The sequence below is a fragment of the Dendropsophus ebraccatus genome, chromosome 2, assembly GCF_027789765.1.
Source record: "Dendropsophus ebraccatus isolate aDenEbr1 chromosome 2, aDenEbr1.pat, whole genome shotgun sequence".
NCBI classification, from domain to species: Eukaryota; Metazoa; Chordata; class Amphibia; order Anura; family Hylidae; genus Dendropsophus; species Dendropsophus ebraccatus.
In genome coordinates, this window is record NC_091455.1 from 189,858,363 (window position 1) to 189,880,475 (window position 22,113).

The window sequence follows — 22,113 nt, forward strand, 5'->3', positions numbered from 1 at the left end:
AGTTTTTAACCCTGAAAAATCTTTTTAGAAGTTAGTGGTCGTCTTATACGCCGGGTATGTTCGCCCCATACGGTGGAGGTGCTAACAAATGGCCACATCCCCACCGTATGGGGCGACCACTAAAAAAAAAAAACAGTTAACTCACCTGTGACCCGTTCCTGGCAGCCGCGCGTCTTATGTCCTGTTCCCGGCGCAGGCAGTGTGACTTTCACTGCCTGTGCCGCAGATCCACGAAGCTCTCCCGGGCAGCTTAGCATCTCATCGGAGAAGCTACCGGGAGAGCTTCGGGAGATTGACAGAGGCGCCGGAAGTTTTCAAAGCATCTGTAATTCTCCCGAAGCTCTCCTGGCAGCTGGGCGTCTCTGAGCTTCTCTGAGGAGACGCTCAGCTGCCCAGAAGAGCTACGGGGATCTCCAGCACAGGTAGTCACACTGCCTGCCCTGGGAACGGGACAGGAGACGCGCGGCTGCCAGGAACGAGTCACAGGTGATTTAACTGTTTTTGTTTTTCTTCTTTAGCTGCAATTAACCCCTGCCTGGCCACAGCAGGGCTTTTTTTTCCAGCGTATAAGGCGAACCCCTGACAATCTTCTTAAAAGTCAGGGGTCTTCTTATACGCCTGAAAATACAGTACCTTCCTGACTCAGGCCCACTCAGTCAGTTACCGGCGTCTCTCCTTTGCCACTGACTGGCTGAGTGGGCCTGAGCTTTCAGGTCCCAGGTCCCCTCTCAAACAAGGAAGTTGCCAGGGATTGGGGACCAGAGCATCAGCACCGGTGCCTGGGAGGAAAGTGCATGTTATTTTATTCATCCTAGCCCCCCCCCCCCCCCCCCCGACACTTTTGAAAAAAGTGGCTATTTGGTGGCTTATGTCATATGGAGTATAATTGTGAAAAGAAAAAAAAAACTACAACCACTATAAACAGTCTAGCAATACAGAATTTATACCATGATCTACAATGGTCAATAGTCACTAGCAGAGATGGGCAAATCTGTAAAGCTTTTGTGTTCAATTCTGTAAGATAGTGCCCAGACTACTCTGTGAATGCCTACACAAAGTGTGTACAGGAGCAGGCACTCCTCATCAAAGGCAGGAGTCCCTGCTCCTGCACGGTATGCTAAGCAGTGATAAACATTCACTGGGCCAGGTGTATTGAGTAAAAGTGGCGACGCACACAGCATCATTGCTTATTTCAGGGCTGCTTAGTGTGCAGGAGCAGGTGTGAAACAAATCTGAAATAATTTACAAAAAAATGGGAAATTCAGACATGTGCTGTATCAATTAAACTCATCTCTAGCCACTTTTTTCTAATAGACATTGCTTAGAGGATGACATTTGGCCAAATATATTAAGGTTGCGTTCACATGTACAGGATCTGCTGCAGATCTGCTGCAGATTTGATGGCGCAGATTTGAATCTGCAGCAGATCTGCAACAGATCTGCAGCAGATCCGTAGCAGATTTGATGGCCCAGAATTGATTTGCTTTGAATCTGCAGCTTCAAATCTGCACCATCAAATCTGCTGCAGATCCTGTACGTGTGAACGCACCCTTAATATATATTGGTGTAACTGTATGGTAAAACAGAAAAGAAGAAGAAAAAATGTATAACAAGACTAGTGAGTGGTACGAGATTTATCATGCCATGTGTGCTATTTCTAAGAACTTGGCACACTTTCTGCCATTCTGGCTGACCTGTGAATGCATGCATCCTTCTTCCCGGGGGACCAGATACAGATGTAGTATGAGCATCTGCCCTCCAGGCTTCAGTGCTGATGTCTAATGATAGTCCTTGTCGGAAATGACCTTGACTATTTTCCTTGTGATTAAAATGACCCTGGTCATATGCAGTAATAGGATCGACAGCAGTGTTCCCCAACCTGTGGCAAAACAATCCAGCCCATCGTGTCCTGCAACAGCCGGAGAGCAACAGGTTTGGGAACGGAGATTTAGAGGAACGCCTCAGTTCTAGTATTGTATGGGAAGCTTTTTTTTTTCCTAAACAGCTGTATAATCGGTGAAAATGATTCTCCTCTTCTCTTTGATGTTATGTTTGCCTAATCATTGCTGCCTTCTCTATTTAATGAGAGTGATAAAAGACTCTTTAACAAGCTCTATCCTAGCTGAGAGGGAAACGCCACTTTCAGACTCGGGCAGCGGCGTTTTGGAGAATTTGCTTATAAAAAATCAAAAGCTCTGGCTCTCTTCAAAAGACATGATGGGCTGAGAGTCTATAGTTCATCATGCAATCTAAAGTTAAAGGGGTATTCCAGGGAAAATCCATAAATTAGCAATGGAAAGGGTTAACCAAGGTTAACCCTTTCCTAATATACTTACCTGTCCGTTTTTGGCCCCCCAAGGAGATCTCCGGTCCGGTCACGTGATGGTCCGGGCTGCAACTCGCGGATCCTCTTCTTCCGGTTCGGTGACGTCACCATAGCGGGCCGGCGTCGGCTCTCCTATTAGCAACAGAGCACTAAACCCTGACTGGCTTGGTAGCGTGTAGCCAATCAGGGTTCAGTGCTCTGTGTCCCTGCTGTACCAAGTTAGCCGGGTGCTGATGTCCCCGGCCCCCCTCCTTCATGTATTATCACCCCGATCTCTCCCCCGGCCCTCTGTATAATTACCCCGATCTCTCCCCCGGCCCTCTGTATAATTACCCCGATCTCTCCCCCGGCCCTCTGTATAATTACCCCGATCTCTCCCCCGGCCCTCTGTATAATTACCCCGATCTCTCCCCCGGCCCCCCTCCTTCATGTATTATCACCCCGATCTCTCCCCCGGCCCTCTGTATAATTCCCCCGATCCCTCCCCCGGCCCTCTGTATAATCACCCCGATCTCTCCCCCGGCCCCCCTCCTTCCTGTGTATACAGTCCTATTCAAAGATCGCTCAGCCCCCGGTGTAACTGCTGCCTGCGCTGGCCCCGATCTCCGCACCTGTACTCAGCTGACAGGCGCTGTGTACGAAGCAAGGAAGAAATCTCTCCTGCACTCACTTACACAGCGCCTGTCAGCTGAGTACAGGTGCGGAGATCGGGGCCAGCGCAGGCAGCAGTTACACCGGGGGCTGAGCGATCTTTGAATAGGACTGTATACACAGGAAGGAGGGGGGCCGGGGGAGAGATCGGGGTAATTATACAGAGGGCCGGGGGAGAGATCGGGGTGATAATACATGAAGGAGGGGGGCCGGGGGAGAGATCGGGGTGATTATACAGAGGGCCGGGGGAGAGATCGGGGTAATTATACAGAGGGCCGGGGGAGAGATCGGGGTGATAATACATGAAGGAGGGGGGCCGGGGGAGAGATCGGGGTAATTATACAGAGGGCCGGGGGAGAGATCGGGGTAATTATACAGAGGGCCGGGGGAGAGATCGGGGGTAATTATACAGAGGGCCGGGGGAGAGATCGGGGTGATTATACAGAGGGCCGGGGGAGAGATCGGGGTGATAATACAGAGGGCCGGGGGAGAGATCGGGGTAATTATACAGAGGGCCGGGGGAGAGATCGGGGTAATTATACAGAGGGCCGGGGGAGAGATCGGGGTGATTATACAGAGGGCCGGGGGAGAGATCGGGGTGATAATACATGAAGGAGGGGGGCCGGGGACATCAGCACCCGGCTAACTTGGTACAGCAGGGACACAGAGCACTGAACCCTGATTGGCTACACGCTACCAAGCCAGTCAGGGTTTAGTGCTCTGCTGCTAATAGGAGAGCCGACGCCGGCCCGCTATGGTGACGTCACCGAACCGGAAGAAGAGGATCCGCGAGTTGCAGCCCGGACCATCACGTGACCGGACCGGAGATCTCCTTGGGGGGCCAAAAACGGACAGGTAAGTATATTAGGAAAGGGTTAACCTTGGTTAACCCTTTCCATTGCTAATTTATGGATTTTCCCTGGAATACCCCTTTAATGAATCCTTATGCTTGTATTTATTGTAATAGCAATTTAAAGGGAATGTGTCATCAGAAAATGACCTATTATTTGAATATTTTATGTTTTTGTTATTTTTTTTTAGTTTTTATTTTCCATCTATAATTAAATATAATCCAAAATAATTTTGGCCACTAGGCCTAAAACTAAGTTGAGACTTCCTGTTCTGTACATTTTTCATCAGTCTCCTCCTTATCACAGAACAGGCAGTTACAGGTGACACCAGTATATAGACATCAGAGGCACACACAATAGCTGTTGCTCAGAACTCCCTCTAGAATTACCTCTATATGTCTTTCTTATTAATCTGGATAGGACTGGATGTTAAGATAGCTTCGGCAAGATGGCAGCCCACATAATAATGTACACAAAAAATAAAAAAAGTTACAATCAGAAAATAGAAACAGATTAGAAAACAAAAAAAAATAATTTTACTAACTAATCAATAAAAGAAAAATCTAGGCGACAAATTCATTCTTATAATTTTCAAAATCTATATTAACTGTAGATGTGATATAAAGCATCATGTTATCATGGAAAACACTGCACTTCCTGTTTTGACAGTTTTTTTTTTGTCAGAGTCAGAAAACAGGAAGTCCAGTGTTTTCCAGGCCATCTGAGCGCTCACAGAGAAGTTAGTCATGTGACTGACAGACACATTGAACTGTGACTCTCTGTACCGACTGGAATTAGTCTCGTTTTTTCAACCAGCAGAAGTCTAAAAATCTGCCTTCAGGAGACTGGACCTGGATTTCTGGTAAGTTCAGCTTTTTTTACATCATGATCACAGCAAAAAAAAAAATAATGAATGTATATTGCAAACATGTTCCCATAGACTGTTTTTGCTCAGTATTTTTCAACCAAAACCAGTGGATTGAAAACACAGAAAGGCTATGTTCACACACTGTTAAAATTTAGTTGATGGCCACCATTTTAAAACAACAGTCATCCGCTAAATTTCAAGCTTGTGTGAACAAAGCCTTTCTGTGTTTTCAATCCACTCCTGGTTTTGGTTGAAAAATACTGAGCAAAAATACTGTGTGGGAACATAGCCAAAGAGGATTTAACATTTACTACTCCTCTTCCTAATATTAATAAGAATGATACTTTGTGGGGATTGTCCATAGGGTCCCATTTATGCTATATAGCCGAATGCTGGTGCCGACTTAACCTGATCTCAGGATTCTCCACTCTAATGAAAGGCAAGTGCTATTGTCAGAGAAAAATGTGCAAACGGCAAAAAATTTTTGGAACCACTACCAGAAATTATAACTCTTTAGGAAAGTATTATATAGGTGGACAAGGAATCAAAAAAGAGTCTTTAAAGAGGGTCATTTTTATTTTAATTGTACCTATAGGTCTGTCCGTGAAGTTCGTGAACATTATTTGTGGCCGTGTAGATTAGTAGAGTAAATTAGGCTATACTAAAAACTAAAGACTCTGCCCCGATCCTCCTATACTATAACATGATGTCAGTAGATTGGACATCATTATTTTTTATTTTCGTAGGACTTCTGCTTTGAACTTTTATGTATTTCTGGTTATGTTTTATCAGTTTTTCCACTTTACCTATATTATAAAGTAATCCTAAAAATCCTGCAGTTTTCTTTCTGGCCACTGAGCCTAATAATAATCTGTCACTTTCTTCTCTGTTGAGAAAACTCTTCAACATTCTCCTTCTTATCATCAGAGACAGGATTCCAGTGAAAAGTAACACCATTCACAATAGGTGGAGATCACAGTTCTTTCTTTTTATCTCCCCATTACCTCTGTACGGGTCACAGAGCATGCCTAGAAAACTCTCCCTTATAAGTTAATAGGGTCGCCTCCCGAAATCTAGTACTTTATTTTCTGTTAAAAAAAAAACAAATTCTCCTCCTTATTAGGGATGGTCCGAACCGAGTTCGGTTCGGGTTCGTACGAACCCGAACCCTCGGTAACGATTCCCGCTGTCTGCCCGCTCCATGGAGCGGGCAGATCCAGCGGGAGGACCGCCTGGAAACTGGGATACAGCCATAGCCATAGGCTATATCCCAGTTTTCCAGGCGTTCCTCCCGCTGTATCCGCCCGCTCCACGGAGCGGGCAGACAGTCGGGAATCTGCTGCCGAGCATTCAGGTTCATACGAACCTGAACCTTGGCAGGTTCGGACCATCCCTACTCCTTATCATCAGAGATGGGATGGCAATAAAGAGTAACACCTATGTATAGATAAGATAGGATCATGGCACTCACAATATGTCAAAATCAGAGTTCATTCTCTTTATCTCCCTGCACAGGTCACATAGCATGCCTAGAAAACTCTCCCTTATTCGTCAATAGGGTCCAACTAGTATCTTCTTTTCTATGTCTTTGATGATTGCCATAAAGAATATCTCTAAATGTTGAAAAAGAAGCTCAGACAATATGGTTGTCCAATAATAATGTGCAACAATGAAAAAATAAAATAAAATAGGGAAACAGAACCAAAATAGAAAAAAAAGTCAAGTTTCTGTATCCACCTCTGATTAGCACTATAAAAAAAAAATTCAAACTAAAATAAATATATTTCATACAAAAAAATAAAAAATTTCTATAATTTTGTGCACATAACATTACAACGCTCTCTTAGCTCTGAAGATATTTAGCATATAAAATAGCGGTAGTCACAACTTAAGCCCAAAGCCAGGAAGTTTGCATGTTTACTGTACATCCTCTCCATCTTTTCTCAGCATCTGTGCAGACAGGACTTGGCACAGTTACAGTTAAATCTAAATTTTAAATCCAAATGGGCTCCTCTGGCACCGTGGCTCCTCCGCCGCCGCCATCTTTTATACTCACAGTCTTAATTAAAAACTGCTTGTAAATCAAACTCTAAATCACGTCTGCATATTATCAGCTGATGAAATGAGATCTTATGCCCTCTTTTAACTCATCAACATTCATTAGCATTTAGCAAGCTCACATTTACACTGACACACCAGTAAATACTTAGTACAGTGATAATTTCTTATGAGTGATTTTTATGAACTTTAAATATGGCATTAAAGAGATGGAAATAGGCTGCCCTAGGACAAAGACTGACACACAACTAATCTCCACAAATGGGTTGTTTGTACAAGGAGGACTGTATATACACAGCCCAGTCTGTGAACGCACACTGGGAAGGAGACCTATAAGTGAGTCTGGTGACTGTCTGCAACATTCTTTTTTTTTTTTTTTTTTTTTTTAAGGAAAAGTCTTATATAAACTATCCCACCATCACTGGGTGGAATAGTGGCAGGAATTATGTGGACATTGATGTGGATGGTGAACTGAATTTACAAAATTGATAATAAATGAACAACCGAAGGACAGGAAGGCAGCAAGTATTGTCATGGAGACATCATACAAATATGAGATCATGAATTACATGATATTTCTAGCTTGTCTTTTTATTACAGTTGTAGTAGTTATTACAGTAGTTAGCAACAAGAAATTGATTTAAACAGGGTACTGTCTTCTAACCTGCTGATATGTCCCTATTGCACACGGGGCACTGAGGATGAAGGTAAGTCTCTTACCTTCATCCTTGGTGCTGTTTCTGTGCAGTTTGTAGTTTAATACTGTGTCTAGTAAGGCCGTTTGGAGCATTGATGGGTGGGGCTACCACCCCCAAAGCACCGATCCATCTTACCCTCTCCACTAATTAGAGGGGGTGAGCTGGATAGGGGCAGATCAGTGCTCTGGGGGTGGTAGCCCCCCCCCCCAGTGCTCCAAACTGCACAAAAACAGTGCAGAGGATGAAGGTAATGGACATACCTACATCCTCAGTGCCCTGTGTGCAATATGGAATTATCAGCAGGTTAAGTTTGTCTAATCTGCTCATAGTTTCCGTTTAAACAGGTACTGTCCGAAAATTTTTTAAAGAAAAAAAATTGCAAGCAGTTTTGCTATATATATATATATATATATATATATATATATATATATATACATGTAAAAATTATATATATATATATATATATATATATATATATATTTTCTATGTTTAACTCAACGTTATACATGTGGCCACTATGTGTCTCCCTTCCTGACAAACTGTGGTCTATGCTCCCTCTGTGCCCATATTGTTTTCGCTGTTCAAAAAAAAGAAGAAAAAACTAATACATTCAGGAAGTTCCAGACCTTTGCAAGCTCACTGACTCAGCTTGGTATTGATTGACAGCCATTCCTGGGCATGTACGGACCGGGAATAGTCTTCACTGTGCATGTGTACAGCTGCATGTCTCATTCAGTAGCAGAAAATCCTGGGGGTGCTCGCATTGTATGGTTAGCTCTCCTGTCCCAAAGCACCAAAAGCTCTGTAACCACAGCGGAATTACACTGATTGACTTATTGTATAGCATGCAGAGTTGATACTATATAATTAGCAACAGTTAATAATATAATTAGACTAAGTTAATTGCCCTCAGTTGATATACAACCTGCATGATGAACAGGTGTCTTTCCTTGGGTGGGCGCACAAAGAACTGGGACCTCCTGTGTTTAGTCTCTTTTTTTTTTTTAACAGAGAAAAGACAAAATATCGGAACTGAGGGAGCATGGACCATGTCATATGTATAAGGTTGATTTAAATATAGAAAAAAAATTATAACGCGAGTATATTGCAAAACTGCTTGCGATATGTCAAAACACACTTAGAATCAGAGACCTAAATCTATGGGCTTTTTCGTAGTGCAAAGTCTTAAAACGAATGCTTAGTGCATTAATGGAGATGTTTACCTGCTCACATGGGCCGTGTCTCTACATTTGCTTGTTATTCTTTGAAATTAATTAAGATTGTTCCATTAGCTGAGCAGCTCAGACGAGATCAGCGTGTACACATCCCTGGCTATTTACACCTCGTCAGATAGGTAAATTAATACAGGATTGGACAAGACAATGCTTTCATTTTATAAATGTTCCTACTGTTTTAACAAAAGAGCTGCCAACCTCACAATCTATTCCCCCAAGATGTGGTAGAAGTATTAGTAAAGATGTCCATATATAAGTGGTAAATGCCTCACATTGTTTTCTGATTGGTCAACCATCTAATGTTTTCTTGGGTCACTATACTTTACACTCCTGACAGCATATATTGGAGGAGAGAAGGATGGGTTGGGTGATGGGTGTTCATTACCACCACTTTGGTCCTCCCAGCTGATTATTATACACATATCATCACTGTAGCTACGTAAACCGGTACCTCATGAACTGGGATGGCATAAATGGGGGCTCCATGCACATATAATAGTCCAACAAAGACCTTGGCATAGATTAATGACAGAAACATTTTTTACAGGGATGTTCACCTTCAGTTTAGAACCAAATATAGTCTACATAACATTGAATAACTGGAAGGCCACAATCACATTCTGTAAAACAGCAGTGGCTTTGTGTAAAGTTCACCCCGGCTGGTACTGCAGTACAGTCCGGATGAACATCACTTCTCTTAAACTGGAACATTCTGGTGTGCCCGTGTTCCAATTAGCCTTTGCAGACAATGTAAAGTACGGCCGGAGCCGTACTTTACATTGTCTGCAAAGTCTACTTTGTGCATCTGCTGTTCACTGAATAGCGGCCGCACAAAATAGGCATGTCAGTTTTCTGTGCAGCCGTATTGAATGCCGGCCGGAGTGTATACAGAGTGTATACACTGCAGCTGGGATTTCATAGAAAACAATAGTATTTCACCTTTTAAATAAATAGTGGCCGGTGTTGCAATCTTCAACAACGGCTGTTATTTATTGAAAAAATACATAGTGTAAACAGGGCCTCTAACTGTATAACATTCCTTAATTGTGACCTGAATTATCCAGCATTCACAGTTCTGTCTGTAGAATTGTACATTTGAAAACATTTTTGAATATGCAGTAAGAAAACAACATAAAGGAACAGAACCAATAATTTATTATATACTGTATATAATACTTAAAGTAACTTCATTTGGTGATGTATGTTCGTATTCATACAGTTTGTTTCTGTGTATTATTTTTCATTAGTTTACATTAAAGGGGTTATCCAGCGTTTCAAAAACATGGCAACTTTGTTCCAGAAACAGTACAACTCTTATCTCCAGTTCAGGTGTGGTTTGCAATTAAACTCTATTCACTTCAATGGAACCGAATTGCAAAATATACACCCAAACTGGAGACAAGAGTGGTGTTGTATTTTATTTTGGTGCTGTGTATTGTTTTGTGTTATCGTGCTGTTGTGTATTATTTTGGTGTTGTGTATTGCTTTATGTTATCTTACCGTTGTGTATCATTTTATATCATGTTGGTGTTGTGTATTTTTTAAATATTATTTTACAGTTGTATATTGTTGTTTCTATTAGTCTGGTGTTATGTATTAAGTTATCTAGTTGTATATTGTTGTTTGCGTTAGTTTGCTGCTATGTATTATTTTGTTGTCTAATGACTTTACAATCGCAGAACACCAACACTTATCATAAAAGACAAGGAACAGCGCGTCTCTATAAAAACATATTAAAGAAGAGTCGTTAACCACATTATCTTCTAACCTAAGTCAATGCCATGATCTCTTACCTGTGATAGGTGGTTACATTTACTCCTGTTGGGTATGTGGCTGGTCAGCTGAATATTAAAAAGCGCCTGTAGTGCAGCTTGTGCAGCCTGGGCTTTGGCCAACTTCTTGCTACGTCCTGAACCTTCAAATGTCCTCCCATCAACCCTCATTGCCATCACGAAATGTTTGATATGCTGCTTCTCCACAGTTTCCGAAAGGCAGACGTACCTCAGCCCAGGTCTCAGCTCATTTAGCATCACCACTGGGTTCTTCTCACTCTCAGCTGGGGATGCCATCTTGTGCTTGCTTTGTTTAGTATGGCCCATTAAATCCAACGTGTGACAAACTAATCTCCCATGTCGATATGCACTGGAAAGCAATTCATTATTAACTGGGCTATAGCCTGAGAAGTGCTCGCTGTGTGTAGATGGTTCAAACTCTTTGAACAGAGTGTCTGGGAAGTCTGCCTGGTCAGATGTGAAGTCAGTCGATGGGTTGATGCAGTTTCCCATTGCAAAGTGAGCTTGACAAGCGTTTGGAAACTGAACAAATGATTTGAGAGCCAACTCGGCCGCCCTCATTTTTGCTTTCTTTTTTGTAGGTCCACTGCCCTCAAAAGTGAGTCCATTCACTTCTACCGCTACAGAGAAGACAGGGGCGTGCACCGGGCCCGTCTGTGAGACTATCCTATATTGCAGGTCAGGCTTTAGTTCATGAAGTTGAACGAGGGCATTTTTTGGTGTTACTGACCATGAGAGTTTCTTTAGTATAATCTGGAGTTTGCAGAAATGGCCGCCATTACCTTCCTCCAATGGCCTCTTCCGTTTAAGACTGGTTGGTCCCACCTTTGGTCTGTCTGTAGATAAAGCCAGGTCCTCTCGATTCCGAACGTTTCGGTTTTCTTTGACCTCTGCGCTGCTGGTACCTATATAAAAAGGAAAAACACCAAGTGTCATTATAAAGGAGAGAGTAGACATGTAAGAAAGACTTTACTGGCATATTCACTATTCACGGCCATGGGTGATGTCAATATTCTAAAGGGAATCTGTAAGCATTGAAATAAGAGAACTTTTTACAGTTGTGTTTTTTAATTTTTCAAGAACACTATATTTATTAGAAAAAAAATATTCCAGTTTAAAGGGAAAACAACAGGTAGAAAAGGCGTCTTAACGGCTTACATGGCCACCAAGCTATGGAGTGAGAATTAGGTTATGTTCACACAATGTACTATTTTTGAAAGAACGGCTATTGTGTTCCATTAAAACAATGGCCTTTCTTTTCATACTGCAATGATATGCATTGAAGTCAATGCAACAATGGCCTTCAGTGCATATCATTGCAGTATGAAAAGAACGGCTGTTTTAATGGAACACAACAGCCGTTCAAAAATAGTACGTTGTGTGGACATAGTGTCAGGAAGGGACAAGGACTGGTGAGCCCTCAAGCTTGCACCCACCCCGCTGTCCCTGCCTACTTGCCACAAAGCTCTAGCAGCTACGGACAACTGGATGGCAGTCCCTGGGCTATCTAAGGTGTAACACAGAACAAAACCAGACAAACAACAACATAATAGAAGCGAGGTCAGAAATCCAAGTAAAAAAAAAGCCAGTCAGAGAAGGTACAAAAACGTGTCCAAGGAGAAGCCAAAGGGTCAATAGCCAAGTCAGAAAACCAGATATAGATGCAGGAGAATGCTAGGTCTGGTAACTAGGAATCAGATACTTTCACAGGCGCTGGACCTGATACAAATGCAGATACTTATGGAACCTAAAGTTCCAGCACCAGGCTTGATTGGGGCCGAGGCTCCAGGTCCTGCACAGATACCGACAGCTAACTGGTGAGTCAGCTGTCAGTCAACAATCAGTGAACACACACAACACCTATGCTGATCAGCCAGGGGAGTGAAACCCTGACCTCTGCTACATCACAGAATGAGTGTGCGTGCACACTATGGGATTCGCCCGTATGGCACGCAGCGGATCCCGTCGTCCTTACCCGCACGCGGCAGCGCGCATCTCTGCCCGTGCCATAGACACTATTCTATGCACGGGCAGATTCCGCTTTCCGCCAAAAGAGTTGACATGTCAGTTCTTTCGGCGGAATGCGGAATCCGCCCCTGCATAAAATAGTGTCTATGGCAGGGGCGGAGATGCGCGCGGCCACGTGCGGGTACGAGCGACGGAATCCGCTGCGGGTCATATGCGCTGATTCTGTAGTGTGCACACACCCTAACAGAGCAGAGTAGGTGAAAAACATGAGCATCAGTCCAGCTGCTATAGACGCCGTGGTCACACCCCCAGCAACCGGCCTGAGCGGTTGTTACGTATGCTTTGGCTGCATGCATCGGCGACACCAGGAGCCAAACGCACGGCCCGAGTCCTAACACATAGCCTATCAATGACTTTATTCTAGTTTTATGAAGCTGTGATCACCTAAAAAATACTTTGAAGTGTCATAGAGATGTGGTCACCACACTGAAGAATACTGAGATGCCCTGGCCACGCCACTATGATATTTCTATGAAAAAGGATTTTTTCAGGCAACTGCAGTCGTGGCACAACTATAACAAAAGTCTCCATGCTCACATACCTATGTAGCCGTAGCCATGTAATTAGCTTGAGGTGTCTTTTCTAGCTGACAGTTTCCCTTTAAGTTAAACAAGTATGGCTTAAAGGGGTTATCCAGGCTTAGAAAAACATGTCTGCTTACTTCCAAAAACAGCACCACTTTTGTCCTCAGTTTGCAGCTCTTATTCATTGAAGTGAATGGAGTTAATTGTAATACCACATACAACCTTGGGTGGTGCTGTTTTTGCAAGATAGTATGTGTGTTTCCGCTAATCCTGGATAACGGTTTTAAGACCCCAGATTTATTAAAAGGGGTGGTTCAGCATTAAAAAAAAGCACAGCTACTTTCTTACAAACACAGCACCAACCTTGTCCTCAGGTTGTGTTCGGTATTACAATTCAGCTCCATTCATTTCAATGATACTAAGCTGCAGAACTCCACACCCAAACTGAGGACAAGGGTGGTGCCCACAAAAATCGGTCTTGTACAGAAGACTAGACCTGCACCAAATTTAAAAAATGACTGAAATAAAAAAAATTAAAAAATTGTTGCAGACATGAGTGATTTTTAGAGGCACTGGTGCAGTTGTGAAATAGGTTTATGAGTATCCACTGCCAAGGTCTGTATTCCTTCTATAGTTCTGATATAAATCAGGACTAGAATTTCAACACATAATTCAGTTAAAATCCTTCTCCAAACACGAGAACTGTGCGCACTATAAATATTTAAGGGTCTTTAAAAAAAAATTCTGAACTACTAAAATTCTCCTACTTCATCTTGGAGTTTTCTTCTGTAAACATACAAGGAAAACATGGAGGTGTAAATTGGAAAGTTTTTTTTCTCCGACTTTGAAAGAGAAGCAGAAAATTGGAGTAGAGATGAGTGAAAGCAGCCTGCACGCTTCAGTTGGTTCAGGATTCAAAAGATTTTCACAGTATCAAGGTCCAAATTCACCTTGTGAAATGGAAAAATAAAGTCTATGATAAATAATCCCTGTTACAACCCTCCAACAAATATAGGAGGTTCAAATATTAAAAATATTGTAGCTTGTATTTTTTATCACATCTGTTTGCAGCTCTTAATTTTTTTTTTTGTCTTCATCTCAGCATTGATTTTTTTTTTTTTATCGCTTCCGCCACATGACTGATCATAATGGAGTCAATTAACTTGTATTGAGACTAATGTGAAATGGATATGAAACAGACTCTATACATTTTACATTGATTATATACTGTTACTTACTGGTGAGGGGGATTGATGGTGGCATCATACAGGGCTGCATATTGGGCAATTGATCATGGCCCCAAAGGTTATATCATGGACCCCAAAGATTACACCCCATAAGTAATCTGAGAGAGGAGCATGTAAACGGAGTGTTCTAAACCACCAGGGACTTAAAGTCCCCATTAGAGATAAGAAATTTGGGCTGAGGTTTAGGTTTGTTTGAACCTGAACCATTGGCATTTGAATCCCACTGTCTTCCCGTTCCGTGGGGATGATGGTGACAGCACAAGTCCTACCTGGATAACAGGAATACAGTCTATGTCATAGGTTGGATCTCTGTTTTCCAGGCGGGACTTGGGCTCTCTGCACCTTCCCCATGGAATGGGAAGACAGTAGGATTCAAATGCCGATGGTTAGGGTTCGTACAAACCCAAACTTTGGCCCAGTTTTCTTCTCTCTAGTCCCCACTGCAGTCAATACCCACCAACATCGGTTAAACCAGCTGACAGTGTTTGAGAGCCTCCTGATTCTCTCCAAACACATAATTTTGGAAAACAGCATGGAACACATGTGTCGAATTTCAACAGCTGAACCCTTTAGAGCTATCTGGCATCCATTGAGTACACATAAGTGTTTGGCTGTTTGGCTAGTTTGGGAAAGGTAGCTGGTGACTAGTGTTGAGCTGAGAGGCTGAACTGTTTGGTTTCACCAATGTTCTCCAAACCCAGATTGCTTGGCATTTGACTCCCTGCAGCTGGATATTGGATGCCACACTCGGGAGTCCTGGAAAACATGGATACCTGGATAGGCTCCCTTGGGCTGCATCTAACTTTTGCAGCCATGGGAAGTCAGATGCCGAGCATCAGAAGAACGTTGCCAAACCCAAACAATTCAGCCTCAACTAAGCACTACTGGTGACCAAATGAACAGCTACTTAAAGGAGAATCCCAGTGAAAATTTTTATTGAAGTATAGTATTGCCCCTAAATGTTATACAAATCACCAATATACACTTATTACGGAAAAATGCTTATAAAGTGCTTTTCTCCCTGCACTTACTACTGCATCAAGGCTTCACTTCCTGGATACCATGGCGATGTCACGACCCGACTCTCAGAGCTGTGAGGGCTGTGGCTGCTAGAGAGGATGATGGCAGAGGGATGCTCAGTGTCCCTCCAATGCCCTATGTCCCTCAGTGTCCCTCTGCCATCATCCTCTCCAGCAGCCACAGCCCGCACAGCTCTGGGAGTCGGGTCGTGACATCACTACGTTACCCAGGAAGTGACATCACCATGTTATCCAAGAAGTGAAGCCTTGATGCAGTAGTAAGTACAGGGATAAAAGCAATTTATGTGCATTTCCCATAATAAGTGTATATTGGGGATTTGTAAAACTTTTTGTGGGCAATACAATACTTTAATAAAACTTTTCGCTGGACTTCTCCTTTAAGATGTATGGCCACCGTTTACTATTAACTTTCTTATTGCTAATAATGTCAGGAAATAGGGTTGAGTAGGATGGATGTAAACTGCTTTTGTTCTTACAGAGATGAATTTCTGCTTGAGCTTTTTGGCAACAGTTTACCCCTTGAGTAATTGATCAGGCCGAACCTTTATCTGTTATTGGGAAATCAGGAAAGATGGCTGAGAATTGAACGTTTAGCTGTAGAAATATTAACTTTTCCATTTGCTTAGATCAGATGCTATCATAACCCCATCATGGTGTTGCAGTATTGTATGGACATTGGATGATAATGTTTTGTGGGCCAAAGAGGGTAATGTTTTGTGAGAAATCTATTGCAGCAATTTTTGATACCTAGAGGTATTATTTATATATTGTATGATAACATTATTTGGGCACAGAGGGGGATATTTATGAAGGTCCCATCCGAGGCATATGCAGATTTGCCCCTTCTCCCTGGTGTACACCTGCTGCATCCCCCACTGGCAAAATGGGCGGGCAGAGGAGGCTCAAGGGGGGGCTCATAGCAAGGGGAGGAGGAGGGGTGGCCTCCTCCCGCATCTCATTTATCATGATTTACACCTCCAGGTTAAATCGTGATCCAAATCCAAATCTGGAAGCAGGTTTAGATTTGGTACGCCAGGCGCAGGTTCAGGCTTCCAGCTGTCTGGATTCAATAAGAGGCGTGCACCTCCTAGCGAATTCGGCCGGGGGAAAGGAGGCATGGTCTAATTTAAGTATGAGTATCCCCCCCCCCCCCCAAGTGTCTGAATTGTGCAAGCTTGAAAGTTGTATCTGGCATTGTATGGCAGTGATCTGGCACAAACATTTGGTTAAAAATTGCCCTTCTGCCTTGTGTTTTATAGATAAAGGGGGAGATTTATCAAACATGGTGTAAAGTGAAACTGGCTCAGTTGCCCCTAGCAACCAATCAGATTCCACCTTTCATTCCTCACAGACTCTTTGGAAAATGAAAGGTGGAATCTGATTGGTTGTTAGGGGCAACTGAGCCAGTTTCACTTTACACCATGTTAGATAAATCTCCCCCACATTTTCTAAATTGGTATGTTAACCGGTAGAGAAGGGCGCAACCCGATCACTCTGCATTTAAATACTGATGGCTAAAGAAGATGGATGCAGCCCTAAAGAGTCTGGGACTCCAGATGCAGCCCTAAGGAGACTGGGAGTAACCAGACTCTCTAGGACTGCATTCAACTTCTTCAGCCACCGGCATTCAGAGCATTTGGACTCATCCCTACTAATCAGTAAAATGCGTAGACATTAACTCTATTGTTCTAGGTGTGCCTGATTTGTCCCATGATGGACAACAATCAACTCCCTCATTTACCATAATGGGGTCTATTGGTTACCAAAAAAAACCCTGAATTCTCTGTTACTTTTTCCATGGAATCCATGATGGATGGGCCCCAAATACAGGTATCTGTACTACGCATAAGAGATTTTAAAAATGAACACAGATTAATAAAAGTTGCGTTATCTACTGGATATTATTCCTATATAGTTTAATACTTTTGAGTTGTGAAATTTTGTATAAGATCCATAGGTAAAAAACAATAAAACAAGAAATATGATCGAAAAATGCTCTTGAGCATGTCAATGATGTCAGAGGCTTTTTTCACCAAAGCCGTTCATTATAGCTTTTACCGTCGCTCTGTCATTAAAATACTGCTAAATTGGTACCTAACGCCCTCTAGATTATATATCATCTCCCCAAATCGATTCCCTCCCTGCTGTAGTAAGGCTTAGCACTGTATATTAACCTCCGTGGCAATCCAGGACCAATTCTTTCTGTTATGCTGTGGGACTATTTATTTAAGAAGCACAGTCTAGATCGGGAAGGTCCTACATTTTTGTAACGCTAGTCTTGGTCCACAAGTGTGGGGCTTATGTTTGGTGTGCATGCTTAGGCCTCATTTATACAGTGTATTTTTTTTAATGAAACAACGGCCATTGTTTAATGACACTGCGGCATTACATTAGATTGCATGGAATCACAGGCGTAGTGTATACACTACACTATACTGTATACACTACGGATGTGGTTCTCCGTGGCTGCACAAACTAGTTGACAGGTCTATTTTGTGCAGCCATACAACATAGCCTGTACACACAAAATAAAGTATGGCTCCTGGCCGTTCTTTACATTGTGGCTATGGCTAATTAGAGTGCAGGCCCACCCGAATGTTCCCACATTCCAATTCAAATTAAGTGATGTTCATCACACACATCGGCCGTTGTTTGACCCGGCCGAGTCAAGCGACGGCAATGTTCATACAGAGTGTGCACATGGCCTTAAAGTGTCACTGTCCTTTGGAAAAACATTAAATGTCATAGAGACATGTCAAAAGTTTTGATCGGTCTGAGTCTGAGTGTTCAGACCTGTACCAATCATGAGAACAAGCAAGGGGAGGACCATGCTACAGCGTGGTCCGCTCCTTGCTCTGTCAGTACAGGAGTCAGGCTCCATAGACTGACAAGAACCAAGGTGGCAGCAAGAAACACTGTGTCAGACTGGACAGAACACACCACTTCCTGCAGGACATACAGCAGCTGATAAGGACAGGAAGACAAGATTTTTAAACAGAAATTAATTACAAATTCTCACACCAGTTGATTTGAAAGACAAAAATTGCTGGAGTTCCCCTTTTAAGGGAGTAGAAAAAACTTTATCCACCTTCTTTGCTTTCCCACTGCTGGTATCATGGAGGTCCAGTTCAGAGGGATGGGGGTTATGGGCTGAATTGAAACGTGGTATTGCTCATTCAGCCAATCAATGGTTGAGGTGGGACACCGCTTTGGCTCCTGATTGGTTGGTTGAGCAGGCAGCAACACTACATGCTGACCCAGAACCTAGAAGCACTACACAGTGGGACCAGGCTCCATGACACTGGCAGTGACAGGGGGGTGAGGAATGCAAAGTACATCGTTTTTTATTTTTATTTTTTTGCTTGTTTTTAGCACCTGCCTGAGCACAATTCTAAATATATATATAAAAAAAACCTTACTCCCCAGAATACCCTTTCAATACAGCCACAATAAACACTTAAATAAATATCTGAACAAAGACAAGAACCGCTCCAGCAGCCATCTCCTCCTCTGGATGCAGGTCTGTTTTTGAGCAATTTTTTTTTTTTCTCCCTAGAATAATAATCCCTCGGTCTGAATAAATATGCACCGTACTCCAAACAATTATACGTTTAGTTCTGGTCCTTCACCGTAAATTGATTTACTCCGTGAAATGGTTTCAGACGTGCCTGAGACTTGGAATCGAATTTCAACAACTGTATAAAAACCCGATTATGTTCATTTGTGGAGTGTTTACATTGTCTTTACACTGTATGAATTTTCTAATAATTACAATTCTTTACTTTTGCGGCTACATAATTAAGTTTAACACTGATCATCTTACTTTTAAAGCACCGTATAAATAGCTGGATTTCAGCTAATAAAAGACAATTTCACCAGAAAAAAATCTGGCAGCAAACTGATTAGCGCTCACATGTTATTAGACACTCATTATTTTTATTTGCTTTTTTTTTTTTTTAACAAATAACAGTAGCAGTAATAGAAGGCAACATTCACTTCCAAGGACTAACATGCTGCATGATACCATATAATATAATAAGTGCTAACAATGTAGCATTTCTAGATTGTGTTAATTACTGTGCAATTTAATAGAGTTCTGCCAGACTACTTTCAAACCAGCTTTGTTTAAAGTGAACCTGTCATAGTACATGGCATTATAAAGGGCATGGGCATACTTTCTGACAAGGTATTGTGGACTGTGGGTCTGATGACCAGAACTGAAAAAATCATAGATCCCGCTGACGCTGTCAATTCAGGCCTTGTGACCTATGGTCGTGATGGGACTTGTGGCTTTAATACGAATGCAAAAATGTGTCAGTACTATGAGCCTCATTTTGACACGTGGAAGGCTGAGAAAAGGACCAAAAACAGATACACACCTAAAAAACTGTGTGTGAACATAGCTTAAGGTTGGAATCATACTTTTATCCAAAAAGTGCCACATGGCTTTTTTAGCTAAAGGGAATCTGTCAGCACGTGGGCCCTACCTGAGGTGCTGACAGTGTGCTGTAGCTGGCAAATCCGTTGTGAGCATGGTACCTTTTGGTAATTTGTCCGTGGAGTGGATTATGTGCAATCTCAGGTCTCCTACTGTAATGAAGAGTCAAGGAGGTGTTGTGGCTCTTGTTTGTGCCGCACTCTGGCACTCCTCACCACTCCTTCCTCCATCCATTAAGATCTGCAATGAGATATAGATGAACCAGCTAACCTGTGTTGGAGCTTTGGTCTAGGGGTAAGTAACCGGTCTAGAGACATATAGTAGGTTTTGCTTTGGTTTGAGTCCCCTGATGGAAATGAAATGTCGTTATTTATTTTTTATTTTTTCTTATTATTGTATAATTTGCAAAGAATTCCCAATTGTGACTGACAGCTGAGCAAGCAGGAGGCTAGGCAGCATTGATTATTCAAATAGTAATGAAGAGGGAGGAGGAGGAAGGGGTGATGTGTGCAAGACTACGGCACAAACGCTGAGCCACAATTCCTCTTTGACTCATCATTATAGTAGGAGACCTGAGATTGGGAATAATTAACTCCATGATCATACTACCAAAAGGTACCATGCTCACAAGGGGATTACCATCTACAGCACACTGTCAGCACCTCAGGTAAGGCCCGGTTGCTGACAGATTCCCTTTAAAACATTGGGGGACATTTACTAAGGAGTTGGTGGTGGGTTGGTGTGATTAATGGAAAAGTCGCATAATCATAGTAAATGTGTCTAAGTAAAAAGGTCATAAACAAATTTACCTGGTACTGACCAGACATAGGTCTGCACTAGTTTTTGCGACTTTTTAAAAAGTTGTAAATGATAAATTGAAGCAAATCCTGGATTATGCAAATTTTGGGTTGAATACTTAAAGAGTCACTGTTGTATTTATTTATTTTTTTGCAGAAATCAATAGTCCAGGCGATTTTAAGAAACTTTGTAATTGGGTTTATTAGCCAAATCTTCCATTATCTGCATGTAAAAAGCCTTTTCCCAGGTCCCCCCCTCTTTCCTCTTTTTCATCCTTTCTGAAAAATCTGAAAATTGTGACTTGTTGCAGGAGACGTACCCTGTCTGCTCTAGGGAGAGGGGAGGGGGGAGGAGGAAGGAGGGAGTTAGCCGGCAGCAGAAAGCAGATAACAGAGGATTACAGGCACGGAGCTGGGTGACAACTGTAATCCGAGCTCAGACAGGTCACTGGTGATGGTCAGAAGAGATATCCCGTGAGGGATTTGTAGATTAACTCTTTGTTGTCCTGTTTTGGTCTTTTCTTTAGCTCTCTCCATAGGAGAACAATGAAGACAGGGGGGAGAGCTTCAAACTGCTTTTTCATGATAAAAATGCATTTTTCGGATAATAAACCCAATTACAAAGTTTCTTAAAATTGCCTGGACTATTGATTTCTGCAAAAAAAAAATTCACGACAGTGACACTTTAAAACAGGTAGATTAAAAAAGTTGCATCTAAAAAATATTCGCCTGTCAAACAATGTTTCATACTTGGTGAAAAAATTGGTGAAAAATCCAATTATTCACCTAAAAATATGCGCAAAGCCCTTGATAAATTTCCCCCATTGAGCCTTCAGGGATTTACAAATCTAAGTAGCGCGCGCTGACCGATTGCGCCACTGCAGCTCTCAGGGATTTATGAATCTAACCCCATGGGGGGCATTAATGAATGCCATGGAAAAGGTAATGATTATAGATGAGCGAACCAGGTTCGGGTTCGAGACAATCCGAACCCGAACGTTTGGTATTTGATTAGCGGGGGCTGCAGAACTTGGATAAAGCTCTAAGGTTGTCTGGAAAACATGAATACAGCCAATGACTCAGATCGACTCGAGCATGCTCGAGGTTCACTCATCTCTAGTAATAATGCATGGAGGAGACCTGGCCTCCTCCCACGTCATCGTTCACACCTGCCAGATGTAAACCATGCAAAAATCTACGCCTGCTCTAAAGCAGGTGTAATTCTTGTGATAGGCACAGGTCCAGCTGACTTTTCTTAGAGGCATGCGCCTCTTAGTAAATCTGGCCTGGTAAATGTAGAATGACTTTCTTCAAGATTGTCTTAATAAATGTCCCCCAAAATATTTTTGCTATTTTTTTTACACTTTAATTCTGCAGTTTTTTGATGCTAAGGGCCAGAATTAAAAAATTGCAACGTGCTCAGGGTATCGTTTTTTTTTTTGGTATTTTCCCCCATGGACATGTATGGGTGGGAAAAAAAAATGCCATTAAATTTTCAGACTCTGTTGCCACTATGGGATCATAACTGGGAAAGACAACTGTCTCGTAACATTGATTGC

General features: G+C 42.4%; 1 protein-coding gene across 4 annotated transcripts in view; it reads right to left on the reverse strand.

Moving 5' to 3' along the window:
- ADARB2 (adenosine deaminase RNA specific B2 (inactive)) overlaps window positions 1-22,113 on the reverse strand; it is a 471,923-nt gene that overhangs the window by 136,153 nt on the left and 313,657 nt on the right. For all 4 annotated transcript variants that reach the window (XM_069958929.1, XM_069958928.1, XM_069958930.1 and 1 more), the window contains exon 5: window positions 10,481-11,385. In XM_069958929.1, the coding sequence (XP_069815030.1) occupies window positions 10,481-11,385 (905 nt within the window). The remainder of the gene's footprint in view (window positions 1-10,480; window positions 11,386-22,113) is intronic.